The sequence below is a fragment of the Podarcis liolepis genome, assembly GCF_965112155.1.
Source record: "Podarcis liolepis genome assembly, chromosome: 8".
Taxonomy (NCBI): domain Eukaryota; kingdom Metazoa; phylum Chordata; class Lepidosauria; order Squamata; family Lacertidae; genus Podarcis; species Podarcis liolepis.
Genome location: NC_139560.1, coordinates 48064728 through 48085496, shown reverse-complemented (window position 1 = coordinate 48085496; position 20769 = coordinate 48064728). Strand labels below are relative to the sequence as shown.

General features: G+C 40.2%; 1 protein-coding gene across 1 annotated transcript in view; it reads left to right on the top strand.

Annotated features, from left to right (window-relative positions):
• LAMA1 (laminin subunit alpha 1) overlaps positions 1–16506 on the top strand; it is a 91726-nt gene extending 75220 nt beyond the window's left edge. Inside the window, exons 49-63 of the mRNA XM_083518441.1 lie at positions 2744–2894; positions 3391–3535; positions 5810–5951; positions 6531–6645; positions 6846–7016; positions 7229–7380; positions 7913–8098; positions 8816–8978; positions 9323–9435; positions 10075–10264; positions 10683–10841; positions 11951–12104; positions 12916–13049; positions 15010–15232; positions 16152–16506. Coding sequence (XP_083374567.1) covers positions 2744–2894; positions 3391–3535; positions 5810–5951; positions 6531–6645; positions 6846–7016; positions 7229–7380; positions 7913–8098; positions 8816–8978; positions 9323–9435; positions 10075–10264; positions 10683–10841; positions 11951–12104; positions 12916–13049; positions 15010–15232; positions 16152–16312 — 2359 coding nt within the window. The 3' untranslated portion in view covers positions 16313–16506. The remainder of the gene's footprint in view (positions 1–2743; positions 2895–3390; positions 3536–5809; positions 5952–6530; positions 6646–6845; positions 7017–7228; positions 7381–7912; positions 8099–8815; positions 8979–9322; positions 9436–10074; positions 10265–10682; positions 10842–11950; positions 12105–12915; positions 13050–15009; positions 15233–16151) is intronic.
• Positions 16507–20769: the final 4263 nt, after the last annotated feature.

Genomic DNA, 20769 nt, shown 5'->3' with positions numbered 1-20769 from the left:
CCTACCTCAGTGATCTTATGATTACATGACAAGGGGATGATAATTTATTACTACTGCTACTCTTAGAAAGTAGACAAGGGAACACGTGCAAGCAGAGCACATTCCCCATGATTAAACACTGATTTGGATGTTTTCCCATGCATGTATATTTGTTCTCTGTGAAAATGTGCTTTAAAATAGCATCAGATATTACATTCATTTAGTTCTCAAGTATTCATGTTTTAACAACTGTATATGACAATATATATATATATATTATTTTGCAGATTCCTGGTAGGTATCATTTGTAACCAGCAGAGGGGGATGCAGGACTATTTTAGAAATGTTATAATATCATCAGAGCAATCCTTATAATGATGGCTTGATTTCTTGAGCCATTTTCCCTGAAAGTGTTTATCCAGTAAATCAGTGACAGCAGTTTTCAAGATTGGAACATATATATTCTGTTTTTGCACTTGATGATTTTACCATAATAATTATGTCAGAATATGCCCGCAATTTGCAATTTGGCTTATCAGGCTGGTTAACGTGGTAGGCAAATTGTGTCAGTTAATTGAAGTTAAACAAGCAAATTTCCCCCTGTATTGGTCTGTAAGATCACTTAGATGACCCGGAGAAATTCAGCTTGTGATATCACACCCTGCAGAATATAATAGGATGGTGACCCACAACACAAAAAACAGTACTATTAACACCATATGAAAACATAAAACAGGAATTCAAACACATCAAACATGGGCTGATCCCATAGATCAGGGAAAGCCAGGGCAAAATTATAAATCTGTAAAAGATGCCTGCAGCAACGGAAGCTTACTGCTTTATATGTGGTAGAGAGGAGAGCCTATTGAAGCTCCTTCTAACCATTTTACAGAATCCACATGAAAAGAAGGGAGTACATGTGCTTCATCACAGCCAAACTATGGATGGCTATTGGGTTCCTGGTTTAGGACTCTGCTTTTCCCCTCCCAAATGCAGATTGATTTTTTTTCACCCACTTCCTGGCTTGTGGTAACTATAATTTGCCATAATAAAAAAATTCCTTCCAGTAGCACCTTAAAGACCAACTAAGTTAGTTCTTGGTATGAGCTTCCGTGTGCATGCACACTTCTTCAGATACACTGAAACAGAAGTTGCCAGATCCTTCTATATAGTGAGAAGGTGGGGAGGGGTATTACTCAGAAGGGTGGTGGGAATGGGTGATTGGCAGATAGCTGAGATGAGCCTGTTGACGACTCTTAACGACTGCAATAGGTCTTACAGGAAAAGGCAAGGGGTGAGAAGGTGAAAAATGGCTTAGTCATGTATAATGAGATAAGAATCCAATGTCTCTGTTCAGACCAGGTCTCTCCATGGTTTTAAGTTTGGTAATGAGTTGCTGAATTTTTTTATTTTGACTATGGCAGACCAACACGGCTACCTATCTGTAACTATAATTTGCCATGATATGCAAACTGAGCAATCATTGGTTCCTGCTAAAAACAATACCTCAAAAAACTAAACAGTGTGTTCTGATTCTTGTTGGGCAGAATGCTGTGGTTACCGCTGATCGGTTTTTTTGCCTGAGTTTTAAAGTCACAGGAAACTGGTGTAAATGAGAGATAGCATGGTGCAGTGGTTAGAACCAGAAAGACTTAGGTTCAAATCCCCAAACATGAAGCAAACTTTCAGCCAGTCACTATCTTTCCACTTAACCTACCTCAGTGATCTTATGATTACATGACAAGGGGATGATAATTTATTACTACTGCTACTCTTAGAAAGTAGACAAGGGAACACGTGCAAGCAGAGCACATTCCCCATGATTAAACACTGATTTGGATGTTTTCCCATGCATGTATATTTGTTCTCTGTGAAAATGTGCTTTAAAATAGCATCAGATATTACATTCATTTAGTTCTCAAGTATTCATGTTTTAACAACTGTATATGACAATATATATATATATATTATTTTGCAGATTCCTGGTAGGTATCATTTGTAACCAGCAGAGGGGGATGCAGGACTATTTTAGAAATGTTATAATATCATCAGAGCAATCCTTATAATGATGGCTTGATTTCTTGAGCCATTTTCCCTGAAAGTGTTTATCCAGTAAATCAGTGACAGCAGTTTTCAAGATTGGAACATATATATTCTGTTTTTGCACTTGATGATTTTACCATAATAATTATGTCAGAATATGCCCGCAATTTGCAATTTGGCTTATCAGGCTGGTTAACGTGGTAGGCAAATTGTGTCAGTTAATTGAAGTTAAACAAGCAAATTTCCCCCTGTATTGGTCTGTAAGATCACTTAGATGACCCGGAGAAATTCAGCTTGTGATATCACACCCTGCAGAATATAATAGGATGGTGACCCACAACACAAAAAACAGTACTATTAACACCATATGAAAACATAAAACAGGAATTCAAACACATCAAACATGAGCTGATCCCATAGATCAGGGAAAGCCAGGGCAAAATTATAAATCTGTAAAAGATGCCTGCAGCAACGGAAGCTTACTGCTTTATATGTGGTAGAGAGGAGAGCATTCCACAGTACAGAGGCAACAGCTGAAAATGCCCAGGTTTTGTAATGTGCATTGCTTAGAGGTGTTTTTTAAATAAATAAATGATTTATAAATGCTTTTAAATAAAAATGATTAGCTCAAGGTTCTGTGGGTAGAGTTTGCCTTCTTGACAAGAAAGCGACTCCTTTTCTGGAGGCTGGAACCATTGAAATGTTTTGTTTGTTTCTGTAGCCCACAGGATGAAGACACTTCATTTCACTTTGATGGGAGTGGATATTCAGTGGTGGAGAAGTCACTTCGCTCCACTGTGACCCAAATCATAGTATTTTTCAGCACCTTCTCGCCAAATGGGCTCTTAGTGTACCTGACTTCTAATGGCACAGTAAGAAAACTCACCCGGTGTTTAAAAGCTCTATTTAGACCAGTAGTTTCCAAAGATTCTGTGGAAATGACTAGTGATTGTATATACTTTTCAACAAAAAGTGGCACTGACTATTTATATAGTACTATGTTTTTCTGCTGAATGTTGAAAACCATTGTTTAAAGGCATATAGAATCTTTATTTTCCCCTGACATGCATACATAAGATCTTGGGCAGTATCCAACTAACTTGTTCTTGCACAATGGAACTGTCACCCTCCTCCCTCTGCACAAACCCCTAAATCTTTTCTGGGTTTCTTCCAACCCTCTAGAGCAGATTTGGGCAGGGCACATGGAACATGCTTGGAGATGAAGGGGGAAGTTCCATTGAGCAGGATCAGGTTGGTTGGATACTACCATTGGTGTTTTATATTGTATGTTGCCTTGAGCTTATTGAGAGGAGAGGGGGTTACCAAAGAGATTTTATTTATTTTCTGACTTTTGTTTCATCCTTGCAGAGGGATTTCTTGTCTCTGGAGCTTGTGGATGGCAAAGTTAAGCTAACTGTTGATCTTGGTTCAGGTCCTCTTACCCTTAAAACAGAAAGCCGCTACAATAATGGGACATGGTATAAAATTTCATTCACCCGAAACAAAAAAGAAGGTAAAATGTTACATATGGGCTGAAAAAAGCAGATGCTGACTCTTTCTATAATTATTAGCAGATAGCCAAATGGAGGGAAATCCAAGCAAAGTAAACTATTCCTGTCTCCATGATTTTGATGAAATAATGGTCTCAGGTGATTTAACTTGCATTGTTTTAATAAAGGCCACAGCTTCATGCAAATGTCCAGGCATGTTTTTAGCTAAATCCAAATAGACTTCACCATAACTTCTTATGTTTTTTTGTATCCAACTTCTAAGAGAAGTTGCTTGATCTATTGGAACTGTGTATCAGCAACAGTGACAAAAGCTGTATTCTGTGAATTAATTTTCAATATAGCGCAGAAGCTTAAACATTTCTTGGCTTTTGAGAATTGTTTTATGAGGACAATGCACTTTGTTGTACATTAGGGTGAATAACGTAAATCAATAAATGGGCTCGTGCTGGGACAGGAAACGTTCCAAGTGACAGTCAAGAAGCATATGTGTGTGTGTGAACAAGATGATGACCCCTAGTTGGGTGGAGCATCCATTCTGCATGCAGGAGGACCCAGGTTTAATCCCCAGCACCCCCAGGTTGGGTGGGGATCAGTGGCACTGACTGCTGTGGGTTGAGCCCTTTTAGGGACACCAATATTTTTGGGGGGTGTGGCTGCCCCCATGTCCAAAAAGCGCAGAGGCAAAGTGTGGAACCGAGCACAATGCAGCTCCAGTGGCCAGCTCCTCCTCCTCCTGCCACAAGAAGCAGCCTCCCACTGGTGGTGGCATCAGGGGGAGAGAGCTCTCTCTCTCCCACTTGCCATTAAAGCTGCATGGCCACCACATTCAGCTCCTTCCCTGGCTCCTCCCAATGTCCTGGATGTCATGCATGAGATGTTGGCCACCACCAATCATCCTCCTAAGCTGGGGCCTCTGGCTGGGTTAGACTCCCGGAGAGCCACTCCCAACTAGAGGATAATATTTGACTAGAGGAACCAAATTATAACGGGTCTTCCAGTGTTCTTATGAGAGCATTGGCTGCTACCATGCGATGACATGTTGTAACATTCCCAGATTACTTCAGGAAGTAGGATGCTGGTCTAGATGGAGGTTCGGTCTCATGCTATAGGATTCTACTTTTTATGCTGTTTTGTTATTCTGTTCACATTGATCTGACTTATCAGTGAAGGTCACTTTCTGTATAATGCTACCACTTCTTTTTTATTACTCCTTGGTGGGAGATTGTTTTGACTGGTTGGTTCTGTTCTTGCTGATGTCAGCGCCTGACAGTTGACAATTCATATATAAGCTCAAGTACTTACACATTCAAAAGACCTGTTTAGGTTTGTTTACTTTAATTGAATTCTCCATGGGCCTTTGATCTTTTGGATTAATGCTAAAATGTCCTTACATCAGTTTAACCATGCGACAAATCAGGTTGTAAATTCCAGACGGTGAGATTATTCAGCATGGAATCTATATAGCTGTTTTCTGTGGAGGTCTCTACTCAACTGCATAACAGTGGAGGCAAGGCAAGGATTTAAACTGAGATTAGCCCTTTAAGATTCACAACCGTATAACCAAGTATTGGAACTTGGTTAGTGGAAGGAAGAAATCATACAGTGTCAGAAGTACTTTACCCAGTCACTATCCAACTGGAGTGACTGGAAACCATTGCTCACAAAGAGCTTGACTTGTGAAACATGGAAATAAATAAGGAATGGCATCCAGGGTCAAGTGAATGGACATCTGCTTGTGCAAGAGCGCCTCCCCATCCTCTTAACTCCCTTTCAGCTCCCATCTCCTGCCCCTGCTTCCCTCATCTGCTCTGGAGAGTTCTTCAGTCCTCCAGGATAATTTGGGGTTGGGAATTGTGGAGAAAGCAGGATCCATTCTGTCAGCTGTGTTCATTCTGCAGGCAGACATACATTGTTGGATTTCACCCCAAGGAGGTTTTGGTTCATGAACCTATGAGAAATTTACTGCATATGTGTTTGTTGAATCAGGAAGACTGGAAAAACTTGGAAATTGACAGTGCTATTACCTGTTATGGAAATAGTGTCCAAAATAGCATATAAGCCATATGTTTCATATTTTTCCTTAATGAGGAAGGGGCCTTCATAGAAGAATTAGATTAGCTCAGTAAAATATCTAGACTCATATTAGTAAAGCAGTTTGTCAAAATGATATCCTGTTACTATTATGTTTTGCTGTAATGTTTGAGTCGTAACAAATGTAGCATAGCAAAATCTCAGATATTTCTGTTTGCTAATCTCTGATTTCATTACCCTTTCAGGGATTTTGGCAGTCATGGATGCTTATAACCTGAGTTCTAAAGAAACCAAGCAAGGAATATCCCCTGGTACAGCCTCTGACCTGAATCGTTCTGATAAGGATCCTATTTACATTGGCGGGTTACCGCGGTCAAGGGCAGTAAGGTAGGCTTAAATAAAAAGAGTTACACACTTAGATCTTCCTATATTTGAACTTTCAAATATAGTATTTAAATGCAGGGTCCCAGGTTCCTTTGAACTCCTAATTTGCTTTGAACTTCAGGCATCATAACACTCCTTACTTGTTTATATATAGTGTTTTATTTTGTGTTTTTTGCTTTTGTTTGTCTTAGTAAACTAACTAAGCAAGCAAACTAAGAAAACAAACATGAATGCATCACCATCTATATAAATACACTCATCCCCCCTTCTTTTCTGCCTAGCATATTGCAAACTGAATACCAATACCAAACTGAAAATTGCCCTGACATTGCTTAAGAATTTTCTGAGAATCTGGGAAGAGATTCAGGGAGAGAGGGAAGAAAAAGTTTCTCGCTGTGTCAGGTTTAATTTATGGACAGAATTCAAAACGATTGTGAATGTATCCAGTAACCGTTTCCCTCTACTAGTTTTCGTTGTGTGCTTGCTTATTCTGTAATTTGGATTTACGCAGCTATTCCTTTTGAGCTAAATATCGTAGACCAATGTTTCTCTCCCCACTCCAATAATATTTTCTCTTTTTAGGAAAGGGCTTAACAGCAGAAAATATGTGGGATGTATTAAGAACTTGGAAATATCCCGTTCCACTTTTGATTTGCTTAAAAACTCATACGGTGTGAGGAAAGGCTGCATTCTGGAGGTAGGACACACAGGCAGTTCTTGGTAAATTTAAACTGATTGCTACTTGTTGCTGGAAAAACCAATCAACAGTGTCTGCTGATACTATAATGGATGCTATAATGTTGATAAATTGTCAGATAATCAACTCCTGCATTGTTATGTCTCTGACAGATAGAAGATCTAATTCACTCATTTTATTTCTCTTCTTTTGCAAAATAGCCCATACACAGTGCTAGTATCTTGAGCAATGGCTATATTGAGTTGCTGCCCAAACCCTTGTCAGCAGAATCAGAACTTATGGCCACTTTTGCAACAAAGAATGCCAGCGGCATCATCCTTGTTGGGCTAAGTAAAGGCGCAGAAAAGCGAAGGCGCAGGCAAGCCCAGCTGGTAAGCACCTGACCATCTTTTCAGCTCTTGTGGTCTCAAGTGTCTTCTTAGTCATTCCCTAGTGGTGTCATCCAAAGTCAGTCAGGGATGCTCACACTGTTGAGTACAACTCAGATTGGAATGGGGTGAGCAGAATTGGGATTGGGCAGCACAGTTTACAAGGAGTATGCAAGAGAGTAATAGCTGAACTTGATCTTCTCCATCTTTCTCAGCCCTTTTTCTCCATCATGTTGGTCAATGGCCATTTGGCAGTGCATGTCAATGCCGGGGACAGAGCAAGTACAAGAAAGGTCCTCGTTGAGCCTGCTAATGGAACTTACAGCGATGGACGAGAACATTCGGTCATCCTGACTCGGAATAAGAGGTAGAAGCTGAATCACTTGTTTAATTAAGTCCTGTTGTCAAGTTTACCATGTTCCCTAAAGAACTGGCTTAGTTTAGTTTAGTTTATTTCAGTAGAATAACCACAGTTGTGTTTTTCTGCTGTTAATGGGGAAGTTGTGATTTATATGGTAATTGCATACACTACAGAGCCTCTGATTAAGTTGTGCATGGATGCTCCCTTGAAGTTGCTAGACATTTTGGCCACCAGGGAGAATCATGCCAAGTACTGATACAAGAAGTACACACGCAATTAGCTATTTTATTTATTAGATGGAGAAACATATAAATCCAGTGTTTTATGCGACACCTACAACTGAATTACTGCTAGAAATTAATTGGAATGCTACTGAACACTCCTGGTCTGCCACACAATCAGGACTGCAAGATCATTTGGAGAACCACCATTATTTCTGGTTCATTTACTGTTGATTCTTCACTATTATTGTTCTTAAATCAGACATTTTTTTAATTGGATAATAGTTCACTTTGTGGTGTTTTCTTCTTCTTTCCAGGATTATAACTGTCCAGGTGGATGAAAGTAGCCCTGCAGAAATTAGGCTTGGCCCACTGGCAGAAACTAGGCCAATGAATATATCCAACTTCTTCATTGGTGGGATTCCTGCAGGAGAAGGCATTTTAGGACTAAAGATGGCAGGCTCTTTCTATGGCTGTATAACCAACTTGATATTTAATATGGAGTAAGTTTATTATTTAATTAAAATATTCATGTACAGCCTTTATTGTCAGAGCCAAAGCTCCCTCAAGGTGGCTTCTATGAAAGTACACAACACAATTAAAAATTAACACTAAGAAACCAGAAATAATAAAACACACAAGAAGCCCCAAAGTTAACATGGGCAAATCCATAGCTATAGTTCTTTGACAATGATATCAAATTGATTAGATTGCTGTCCTTCTTTCCATTGCTTTAGCCTTAAACCTTAAATTCTTCCTAAGGCCTTTTTTTGCCCAGATGATGATACAACAGATTATGTTGCCCCTCTGTAGCTGCTTGCAAGTATTCTCTGGGTACAATGGTTGCTTGCTGGTGGAGATGTGCGTCACTTGGCATTCACGTCACAGGAAAACATGCAGGTGTCAAGTTTTGCCTTGCTTTGTTTAAAGTTGCAACGAAGTCCAGAATCACAGCTTACTGTTATGGAGGATGGGTCCTGGGTGGAACAGAGAACAGGCAAAACCTGTAGATGTTACACCCAAAACACATAATTGTGGAGATGCCTGACTAGTGTAAATAAACATGAGGGCTCTTTTGAATTTCACATAGGGAGTTTTTGTAAGCACTGCTTGTAAAATGTCTCCAGCTTTCATAGTATGCACCGTGGACCTGTTAACAGTGGTCCTGTTTCTTGTGTGTTTCATTGAAATAAATAAATTATTCTTTCTTTAAAACCCAGACTTCTGGATTTCACCACTGCAGTGAGGCATGAAGGTGTTGATATGGACAGTTGCTTCCTTTGGGAGAGGCCTAGGCCTACCATCCAGCCAGAAGACATTGAGATCCTTCCTGAGATGCAGATGATGCCAATTTCCTACAGGCCTCTTGCAGAAATTAAGAAAGTATGTGGTCAAAATCTAATCAGCCTTTTCCTCCATGGCAAGACCTGGAGATATGAGAGGTGTTAAGACAGACATAGGGGGGGGGGAGAAGCAGGGTGCCAGAATGACCTGCAAAAGGCTTGCCACTTCTGAATCCAGTTCCCCAGCCCTGATCTAAACCTACAGCTCTTGTTTGCAAACATGAATGTTGTGTCATTTCTGCCTGGGTTCTGATAATGTTAGTTTTGCTTGAATTTTATACTTGTGATTTATATATTGTGAGGCATCAGCATTCAGGTGAAAAGCTAAGCAAAGCAATGCTTGGATGCAAGGGGTGGAATTTTAACTAATGTTTTCTTTAATAGAAACCTTGTGCAGAGGATGAAATACTGAAGTATGTTTCTGGCGCTCATCAGTTTGGCCTTGCAAGGAACAGTCACTTGATGCTTCTTTTCAATCAGTCCACTGTAAGAAAAAAGTAGGTATATTTTGCTATGATTGATTTTAATTTTAAAAAATTAAATGGAGCTTTTAAACATGTGAAATGCTGCACAACATGTGAGATAGGCCATCATCCCGGTTTCACAGGGCGCTATTGAATAAAAGTTTAGAAAGGTTTAATTCCACTGATTTGTAGGAGAGTTAAGCAAGTATGTATCTCTCTTTGGGATAAGCTAAAGCAGTTAGTTTTAAAGGGTGTGGGTGTGTTAAAGTCTATGCACCAGAGACACTTGGAGGGCAGTCCTTCTCCACAGGAAAGCTCCTCCCTCAATGGAGACAGGCAGGATCCAGAATCTTCCATCTTCCTCAGTGGAAGATTGGTTGGTTCAACTGCAGCTCCTGAGAACATAGCCATCTATCTTCATGTTCACTAACTCTTCCTCTTCTTTACCTCACTTCCCTTCCTTACTGGTTCTCACACCACCTGCCTTCACCTTCCTTCCTTACCTGTGGAGCTCTAGCCACAAGCAGAGAATAGGTGTGATGACGTTTCATTTTCTTTATCATAGGCATACCATACTTGCACCAATCTCTTCCTCTGGGGAGCTTAGAAAAGTTTCCATTGAGGATTCCATTGGCTTCCAAGCTCTGATCAATTTCATGTTTCCTCCCCTAGGCTTTCTGTGCAGTTGAACCTCAGGACTTTTGCTTCTAGTGGCCTAATATATTACATGACTCACCAAAAGCAGGTCGATTATGCAGCCCTTCAGCTACAAGGGGGAAAGCTTTATTTTTCATTTGATCTTGGAAAGGGTCGGGCAGTAGCCTTTCATGGAGCAATCGTCAATGATGGGAAATGGCATACGGTAGGTGGGCCAAATGCCTGCATCCAGCCTTGTCTTAGGTCTGGGTCTCCTGCCTTTCTCACATACTTTCTTATGTTGGAAAAATAATTCCCGATTAAGTATTCTCTTCTTGCACTATTTCAGAGCTTTTCATTATCTGCATGTTGGTATTTTAAAAATAAAAATAAATTCTCATTAAATGCATGGTAGCTTTTGCATTTCTTTACTAACACACTGTGCATTAAGTTATCCAAAGGCAATAATTTGCTGCAAAAATGTAGTAAATAAAGATTGCATTGATGTCTTGTATTGGAAGAAGCAGAAAACTTAAAATAGTCATGCTCGTCCCACACAATATATGGAACCCTATTCTTAATTGGATGTTTCCTAGTCTTAACTATTGGTGTCATCTTACAAAATATTGTATCTTATCTTATAGGTGAAGACAGAGTATACTAAAAGGAAAGGTGTTGTCATAGTTGATGGGCAGGAATCTGCGGCTGTAAATGTTCCGGGAGATGGAAATACATTGGATGTGGATGGGAAGCTGTACCTAGGGGGGCTACCCTCGGCTTATGCAGCCAAGAAAATGGGAAATGTAAGCTTTTTCTCTTTAATTGTCCTTTATGTCTATTGTCTGCCAGGCAAATCAGGCTGCATAACAGCATTCTGAAAGAAAACAACAATTTGCAGTGCATTGAAACACAAAATCCGTGCGGGAATCGTTGCACACCACTGACTTGTCAATATCAGATGTTGATCTCAGCAGCATGGAAGTTTTGGTGCTTTTATACCATTGTTCATCCCTCTCGCCTCTTAGGTCTGAATGTGTTTAAAGTATGCAAGTCCTTTGAATCTTTATTTTATTTAGAAAGATAATGGCAAGAGCAGTGATTTCTACCTTAGCTTTGCAAAGTGTATTAGTGTCTGAAAGAAGCAGCTTCAGCTTTCACTGTGTCTGCAATAAGTAGGAGCTTGTTCATAGCCATAACAAAAGCAGTATGACATTTCTGAACAGTGAAAAATGTATCCTGTAATCAGGTTGGGGCTCCCAACATTATTTCTTAAATTAAATAAACTTCTGGTGGTCTGATTTTTATCCCAGCAGTGGTGCTGGCAAGAAGGGAGAATTAACTCTTTCCTACATCCTGTTTTCTGAATTCCCCTCTCCCTTTATTTCAGTAGCCATCAAGGAAAAAAATGTAGGTATTTGTATTGTGTCTGTGTTTTTCCTGCTGTGGAGCTAATAACAGGATTCAGTTTAATTTAGAAATTCACATTTCAGCCCTAGAAGTAGGATTATTGATCTGTTTTTATTTATTACATTTTTTATTCTGCCTTTTGCTCAAGCTCAGATATCTGTTTTTCCTCCCCAATTTATTCTCACAACAATCTTATGAAGTAGGCTAGGCTTAGAGAGTATGACAGGCCCAAGATTACCCAGCAACCTTCACTGCTTAGTAGAAACATGAACCCTGGACTCCTCAATGCTGATCTGGCTCACTAACTACCCTGGCACTTTGCTTTGTTTACAGTCTGGACACACTTTATATGCATTTATGCTGTTTCTTTTCTTTTTATGTGCTCACAGCTGTGTTACTAACCCTGATCTTCAGTGATTTACAGTTCTGAAGCAGTAAGGTTTTGTGGTGTGTATGTGTGTGAGATGTATATACTCCATTAATCATGACACTGAATTGTTTGCAGATTACTCACAGTATCCCTGCATGCATTGGTGGAGTAACCATTAATAGCAAACAAATGGACAAAGAGAGCCCAGTCTCAAATTTTGCTGTGAATAAATGTTACGTTGCAGCCCAGGAAGGAACGTTTTTTGATGGAAGTGGTTTTGCTGCCCTTGGTAAGCAACAGATTGTTTTGCAAACCTTTTTCCCCAAGCAAAAATAAAATAATACAATAATATTCCATTATTCTACACTTCCACTCTTGTATTGATCCTCTGCTCCAGTTTTGCTGATTCCCTACTGATAATATGTAAACAGCTATTGCTTAATTCTGAAACATAATTGCTTAATTGATCACATTTCAAGTAACTGTTTATTGGTCAGAAAGAAAAATAATAATTGTATTACCAACCATGGAGCAAGTAAAAGCTCTATGATATAGCAAAATTTAGTGGAAGCTTTAATTTGTACTTTCTCCTACAAAACCAGGCCCTTAGCCATTATTTTACATTGGAAGTGTGCCAGGAGGTAACCCATCCTGTCTCGACAGCTGTTTCTGAGCCACTTTTTAAAGGCTTTCATCTATTATAAAATGGATTCTTATCTGGTGTACCCGAAATGTTTTGGGCTACAACTTTCATCAGCCCCAGCCAGCAATAGGGGAAATGACTTTTTTTAGATAGGTTTCACACCATTCGATCAAAGCCCTATTTAACAAACAACCAAAGACTATAAAATGCAACAGCATCATGCACGTATATGTTCTGAGAAGTACCGGTAACTTGTATTGTGACTACCCCAGAACTTTTCAGCAGCGCGTATCTTCCACAGTCCAAATGTGTACCTACTTTTACCCACATAATCAACATTACATCTTTAGGTATGGTGCAAATTTTGGGTTGCGTCTAATGCAACGCTGTATGAACATGACATCAGAGGAAGGATTACTAACTCCCAACTTTGTTATTTCTCTCTCTCTTTAAATAGTTAAGGAAGGCTACAAAGTCCGATCTGATGTTAATGTTACATTTGAGTTCCGCACCACAGCTCTCAATGGCGTTCTTCTGGGAATTAGTAGCGCTAAAGTAGATGCCATTGGATTGGAAATAGTTAATGGCAAGGTGAGTTATAAGGTCGTGTGAAAATGTGCTTGTGAATCAATCTGGCAGGGGTCTGTTAATAACAATCAAGGAGAATGCATATTTAATGTGTAATGCTGGAAGAAAAAGCTGGGTCAGTTATTAATATGTGACAGGAAAATGTTGAATGCAGAATTTGTTGTGAATGTAGGTTTGTCCACTAGTTAGCTAGTATGTTTTAGCTATCTCCGTGAATCATACTTCCGTGTTCTCCTACACCAGTGTTTCCTCCCCATTCGCCTCATTCTGAGTATAATACTTATTTCACAACTGTCTATTTGGGGACTTTTAATTAAACAATGAGGAAGTTAAGGTCTCTAAAATAAGATGATGAAAAATGTGAAAGGTTTTTTTAAAAAAACAAAACACCCGTTAGACATAAATTCCATGGCTATCGTTTTATAAATATATCCATAATAAACCTGAGAAGCCTAAAACTTAATTATTTAAGCTGTTTTGTCAGATAATACATTGCAAATGAAGGAAAGCATAAACCATCTTGAGAACCGTCAAAATACATCTAAACAGTTTCAATGAAGCCATCTTCAAAGTACTATTTTAGGTTCCTAGGAATTTTTTCCATTAAACGAAGCTTTTGTGGAATAACTTGAACCCTCTATTACCTCTCTCTGTTTTCTCTGTCCCTCTTTTCTCCTTTGCACTTTTCAGCTTATATTAAGTGGGACGAGGGGAGGCTTTTGAGTGTGAGCAAATTCATTAATGAATACGTTTCCACACAGAAGGTCAGAAAAGGGGACAATTGTTTCATGGTTTTACCTCCTAGAAAGTTTTGTTAGATCAGGAGAAAGATTAATTTTCCATCGTGGTAAGTACAGGGGATTAGATATGGGCTTTGATGATGCCCCCAACTCTGGGGCAGCCCTCCCACCTGATCTGCTCAGTGTGTGCAGTTGTCCTATTCAGCCCCTGCTTACTGCTAGCTTGTGCTCATCCAGAACTGCCTTTTCCTTAGTCACTGGTGAGTCACGGCCACTTCGGCTCCTCTCCCCACCCATAAACACTCATATGAAGGATTATGATGTAGCAGGAGTAACACTAGCCTTGCCAAGGAAGCCTATTGCAATGCTTCACCCCACCCCACCCCACACCCAGCATGAGCCTTCAGCTGCCAAGGAGGCCATGCATGGGAACTCCCCAGAGCCATAGGGAGCCATCTTGACAGATGACGATGATGATTACCATTTATGAATCGCCTCCTATGCAGCATATCAAAGTGATATTGCAATATAATAAAAACAAATATAAAACAATTGCACACATAGAGCCAGTTAACAGCAAGTACGTATATGAAAACAGTTTCAGACCAAATCCGGACGCTAGCTGGGATAAGAATCTCTGCTTAGAAGGCTTGTTGAAAGAGAAAAGTCTTCAATGCATGCCAAAAGGACAATAGAGGTGGCACGTATCTGATATTTAATGGGATGGATTTCTAAAGGGTAGGTGCTGCGACACTAAAGGCCTGATTCCGATATTGTGTGGAGTGGTATGTGCAAGATGCCCTTTCCTGCAGAGAACAGGGATCAGATGGAGATAGAAGAAATGAGGCAATCATTTAGTTTCTAACATAATAATTCCTAGGAGAGAACGAAGGCACCCCGCATGCTAGAGTTCTCCTTCAAGGCAGAGTGTTGATCCATCACGAGCCCTTAGCCTGGGTTAGAAAAGACAATTGGGTAGTACTCTAAAAATAGGGATGGCTCCTGGGAGGCTAGTTTGGCCTCTTCCTGATAGGGAATAGTCTCGTGGGCATTACATACTGCTCAACTGTCAAAGCTACTGGCAGTGAGCTTTGAATGAATTACCAACCATTTGGTTAAAATGAAAACTTTCCCACATCATTATTGAGCAAATTGTTATATTTAAAAGAACAAATCTTTTTCTTGCCTCCTTCTATTATTGTTGCATGGCTGCTGCCGTGTAGGTTTTATTCAGTGTCAACAACGGAGCTGGTAGAATAACAGCTACCTATGAGCCCAAAGGCACAACTGGTCTGTGTGATGGAGTGTGGCACAAACTCCAAGCAAACAAAAGCAAGCATCGTATTGCTTTGATAGTTGATGGAAACTTGGTTCAGACTGACAATCCACATCTGCACTCCACCTCTGCAGATACGAACAACCCTATTTATGTTGGAGGATATCCTGGTATGTTGCTTTCCTCATTTTCAAAATGCAGAATTATTATTTTTTTACTCATTATATTTTCATCCCACCCTTGGTTTGTGTTCTGGCTGACTGGTGGTGCAAATGCCATAAAGCAGCATGATGTTGGTAAAGTTAGAGAATGTCCTGCTTGATACTTTATTTTCCCATCTTCTCAGAACCTGGTTCAAGCCAGGTTGGGGCTTCGTATGAATTAGCAGCTACGTATAAGGGATGCGGTTGGCGCTGTGGGTTAAACCACTGAGCCTAGGGCTTGCCAATCAGAAGGTCAGTGGTTCGAATCCTCGCAATGGGGTGAGCTCCTGTTACTCGGTCCCTGCTCCTGCCAACCTAGCAGTTCGAAAGCATGTCAAAGTGCAAGTAGATAAATAGGTACTGCTCCAGCGGGAAGGTAAACGGCGTTTCCGTGCACTGCTCTGGTTCGCCAGAAGCGGCTTAGTCATGCTGGCCACATGACCCGGAAACTGTACGCCGGCTCCCTCGGCCAATAAACCGAGATGAGCACTGCAACCCCAGAGTCGTCTGCGACTGGACCTAATGGTCAGGGGTCCCTTTACCTTTTTTTATAAGCCCATTTAGAACCCATCATGGGTCTAGGCACTCCCTACAGTCCCCAAATTGCTGTCTGGTAACAGTGCTGTGGCAGAAGGCCTGTTTCTCTCCCACCCTTTAGTCTGGAGTTTCCTTTGTGCATATAGACCCCTTGGGTCCTGCAATGGAAATCCTATTGATGGTAAAGGGGTGAAGGGAACTACCGCAGGCTGTGGGTTTTTGTTTTTTGTTTTACTTGGTAGTGTACAATCGAGGACTTACTGGAAGCTGTCAAACCATTTCTAAGGTACAATTTTAATCTCCTCCTAACAGCAAACAGGCTCACTGTGTTCTTTCATTTGTTTTCTAGCTGATGTAAAACAAAACTGCTTGACCAGTAAGAGCTCATTCCGAGGGTGTTTGAGAAACCTTATGCTGCTTAAAAGCCAACAGCCAGAAGCCTTTGACTTCAGTGAAGCCTTTGACCTGCATGGAGTTTTTCCACATTCCTGCCCTGGGGCTGAACAGTGAACGGTCCATCTTTAGATGTTTCATCTGTTTTTAATGGGGGGGGGGGGATGTTTTTAATGATAATCCTGGTCTCAGCGATATCCATGTATTTCCCAACTCAGGACAACTGTTTTTAACCAGAACTTCTACGATACCACATTTAATTTTTAAAGTCTCTTTGTACAACAGATACCTCTACTAAAATGTTAACAACATTGAGTACTGGTTTTCATTTTGGGTGAAATTTGTTTCTTTCTCTCCCCGCCTCCCACCCAAAGTGTTTACAGTGTATCTTCTGCGGATTTGTTTGACAGTATTTCATTTGGCGTATATTGGTTTTTCTATAATAAAGCTATAAAATGGGGCCCCATGCAGTAAAACATTATTTCAGGTTGTGTGTGTTTTGTAGCTGTAAAATGTGACTCAGAAAAAATGTTAGGTAAAGGCACAAGCTTGAGGAATTTAGTAGGAAGTCAATGCTAAAATCTTGAGGAGATTCTGCCTGTAGCATTTCAGTAAATCACATCTGAACGCTACTGCTGAAAACTTCACACTGGTAATGCTGCTAGTAACTTGTATTCTGTATAGAAAAGAAGCTCAGCTGGAAGCTGAGTATGTAAATTGCTCCCTAACACTTAGAGAGGGGCCAGGTTGCAGAGCCAGTTCTACTTGACCCATGCTGAAGCAAGTGCATATCCTTAGTGGCCATTTGCTATGCAGATGCTCCCCATTTATATTGTAATGAAAGCACTGGAGGCATAATGCTAAGGTTCCTGTTGGTGCTGTGCACTTCTGCAGCCCTTGTCACAGACAGATGAGAGAGTTGGCAATCAGCAGAATCGCATGGTGCAACTTTTCCCTGGACTAGATAACATTTAGGATTGTAGGTGTGGAGGTTTGCATGTTTGAATGTTCTCCCACAAAAATGTCCTCCAAATAGAAAACTATTGTGCTAAGGAGAAGACTGGACAACAAATCTTCATCACAGAATCCTAGAGTTGGAAGGGATCACAAAGGTCATCTTGCCTAACCCCCCTGCAGTTCAGGAATCTTGCTGAAAGTGGAGCTTGAACCCACAACCCTGATGCTCAACCAACTGAGCTACTTATATTTCCTGTGTTCTGGGAATGACTTGCAGACAGTGCTGTTTTTCTGTTAACAACATTTTACATCCCTCTCCAGAGCATTTGTAACAACTGAGGCCCACAGATCTCATGTACTGCATTCTGGAAGCCTCTGATTGGCAGGTCACATATATAGCCTGATGTCATTGGTTCACTTTTAGAAGTGGACTAGAAGATACAAAAGGTAAAAAATCTTATTTGGATTACTTCATTATTATTTGGTTTTATAAATATAGTTTCTAGTTATCAATTAGTAAAGCACCCATGTTTCCTTCAGAAGACTTACCGTATTTTTCGCTCTATAACACGCACCCGACCATAACACGCACATAGTTTTTAGAGGAGGAAAATCTGTAGGCATGCCACCCGTAGGCATTCCCTCCATAACACGCACAGACATTTCCCCTTACTTTTTAGGAGGAAAAAAGTGAGTGTTATGGTGCAAAAAATACGGTAATAATGCTTAATGCAGCTGATATGAGACCACTGGTTTCCAGAAGTGAGGTTGCAATCCTAATCCCTTACCTGGCAGTAAACCCCACTGAATTCAATGGGACTTCCATCTGAGAAAATGGTTAGGGTTGCAGCCAAAGTCTGCAATATCTGTTAGAATCTAAATTTATTCTGGGAGCACTCAACTAATTTGGAAAGCTTAATGTCTTCTTAAAACCCGTTTTAAGGAGTTGATAGGCATGTTTGTTTGATTTTGAAGTGTAGTGTGGTTTTCTTTGTAGCAGATCACATCATGAACCATTAACTAAATTCACTGGGATTAATCGTTCAAGCATAAGACAACATTTTCATGCCTCCAAAAATCCTGGCCATCTAATATACAAACAAGACACAACAAAATATCTTATTTATTTGGTTTAGGAATACAAGATTAATCTAAGTAAGCCTATATATCAAGTCCTTTTTATGCATTTCACTTTTAAGTCACTCATTTTCAGGAAGCCATGTTTTAAATACAAGATGCAAGAAAGAATGTAAGAGGTTTAGTTGATCGCATTTTAATTGTTTTCCTGAATTAAGTACACACATGCTCTACTTTCTAAATCCTCTGTGTTTAGTCAGAATGCTGTAATCAAACATTCACAACAGATGGTCAAAGAAAACAAATGCTAACAGATTTCATTTTAAAGGAGTGTTTAAATACTACTAGAGTATTATTATTTTTTAAGGACTGCTTTAAAAAGTGATATGCCTCTGACATTAGCTTCCAGCTGAATTCAGTATGAACAGAAATGAAAGTGCAGAGGTTGTTTTTTTTTAATCTAGTACAATACTTAAGACACTTAACACGTTAAACGTTTGCTAAAGTCCAGATTTAACCATGGAAAAGAAGATATAAAAACTGCAGAATGATAGTTTCCCCTCCCTATATAATAGAAAAATGGATGTTGCAATAGAAGGGAATGCCTGCAGCTATACAAATATTAGAATCTGGGTTGGGGGACATCCTTGCCTTCTGTCAAATGAATTGGAGGAAAAGAGCAGCCAATGCACACTTGCCTTCATGCAGCCAGGACAACAGCAGTGTGTAGGTGCAGGTCACTAGCTGTACCTGCTGTCAGCTAGGCTGAAGGGAAGCAAGCAGCTTTTTGTTTGCTTCTCTTCACTTGCTTCTCTCTATTCTGGGGCCTATATGATAGGTGGGGGGAAATTGGGTTGTGGGGATAAGCACAATTAGGAACATTATCCCAGAGCCCAATTTCACTTTCCACCTAAGATAATATATGGTACAAGTGATACTGTTTGCTTGCAACTTAAAGGGGTGTATGTGTCTACTATACATTTTGGAAAGTTGTTAAGATATCGTAACCAAATTTTGCATGATGCTTCCTGAGATCAAGGAGCAGGCTTTTTCATCCATGTTAGATGAATCAAGATTCCCTCATGAACCTTTTAAAACTGCACTTATTTTAACCACTGATGTCAGAACTGCAGTGATTTTTTTGGTTCCTCAGAATTCCCAAGCAAGGCCAGGTATACAAGGCTGCTAGTGTTTATAAAAAGAACAAAGTTGGCTTGATTACGTGAATAATTTGCCCACCTTTCCTGGGGTCCTTTAACTGACAATGGGAGAGTATCCTTTGCAGCTTAAGAGCTGACCAAATTGACAGCTAGAGCTCTCCAGTATCTGTTTACTTCCATCCCAGTGTGTCTGTCTTCCACTGAGGAAAGTTTTGTAGTTTCTGATGCACTGTAGGGTAGGTTAGAAGAGGCAAGTGTGGTTGGCACAGCACCTTTCCAGTTGTGCTACCCCATCTTGACTCTGATCCTGTTGTGGAAAGCGAACAGCTCAGTTGAGAAACTGGGTTCAAATCTTCCATAGGGTAGAAAGGAAAATATGGGAAGATGGCTCTTTCCATGACCATACAGATATGAGTAGTTGACAAACTGAAATGGAAAGCATTGGAAAGAAGCACTGGTGGAAAATACTTGGTCATGTGCAGAGAGGTAAATAGTGGCACAGGAAATAAACACTGATATAGTTCCAGCTGATTGAAAGTTGGGTAGTTAGATAAAAGACAACCATTGTGTGAACCTTCATGACACTGAAGGGAAAAGAGCTTCGGCTGTTAAAAACACACAGATAAGCTTATAACACATGAACATCAAAAAAGACCAGGTTTGAAAGGTAGAGCGGAAAATGCATTCTCTTAACCTTGCCTTTCACTCCTGTGGCAATTTAGCACAGGTTCATACATGCAAATAAAAATTAATAATAACTCAGTAAGCTTGTAGTGAAGGGAAAGTAGAACCCACAAGCTGAATGTCCCCACATTTTTCCCCCAAGCTGTATGCACACCTCCAAGTTTAGTTAGCACTGATCACATGTAGTGGGGAAGCAGCTGGTTCAATCCACTCCCCCCCCCCATGAACAGCTGATCAGGGCAGACTAGGTATTTGGGTCCTTTCGGATTAAATGCAAAGGTGCTGAGCATGTATTAGTCTAAAACAAAAAAATACAATGAGGTAGTTTGCACTGTTAAGACATGAGAAACTGATTGTTATAGAATGTTCCAGTACTTCACTTGATTTTAGCCGGAAGGCTGAGAAGCCTTTTAAGACTTTATTCTGTTTTGTGCAATCACAGGCTCTCCACTCACTCCTGGGCACACAACAGAGCTTTCTCTCCTGTCCCCTCCAACTGCCTGCATGCCTTCAAAATCAGTACATAAGGAGAGTCCTGCTGGTGCAGCATTGGATACAGCTCACGGAGTGTAAACTTTGTGCCATCTCTGCCTAATATCCCTCTAAATGTTTTGAATTGTCCCCCTATATCCAAAAGTTACTACATCAATATATGCTACATTGATTTCATTTAATGAAATCAATGGGATTCCCATT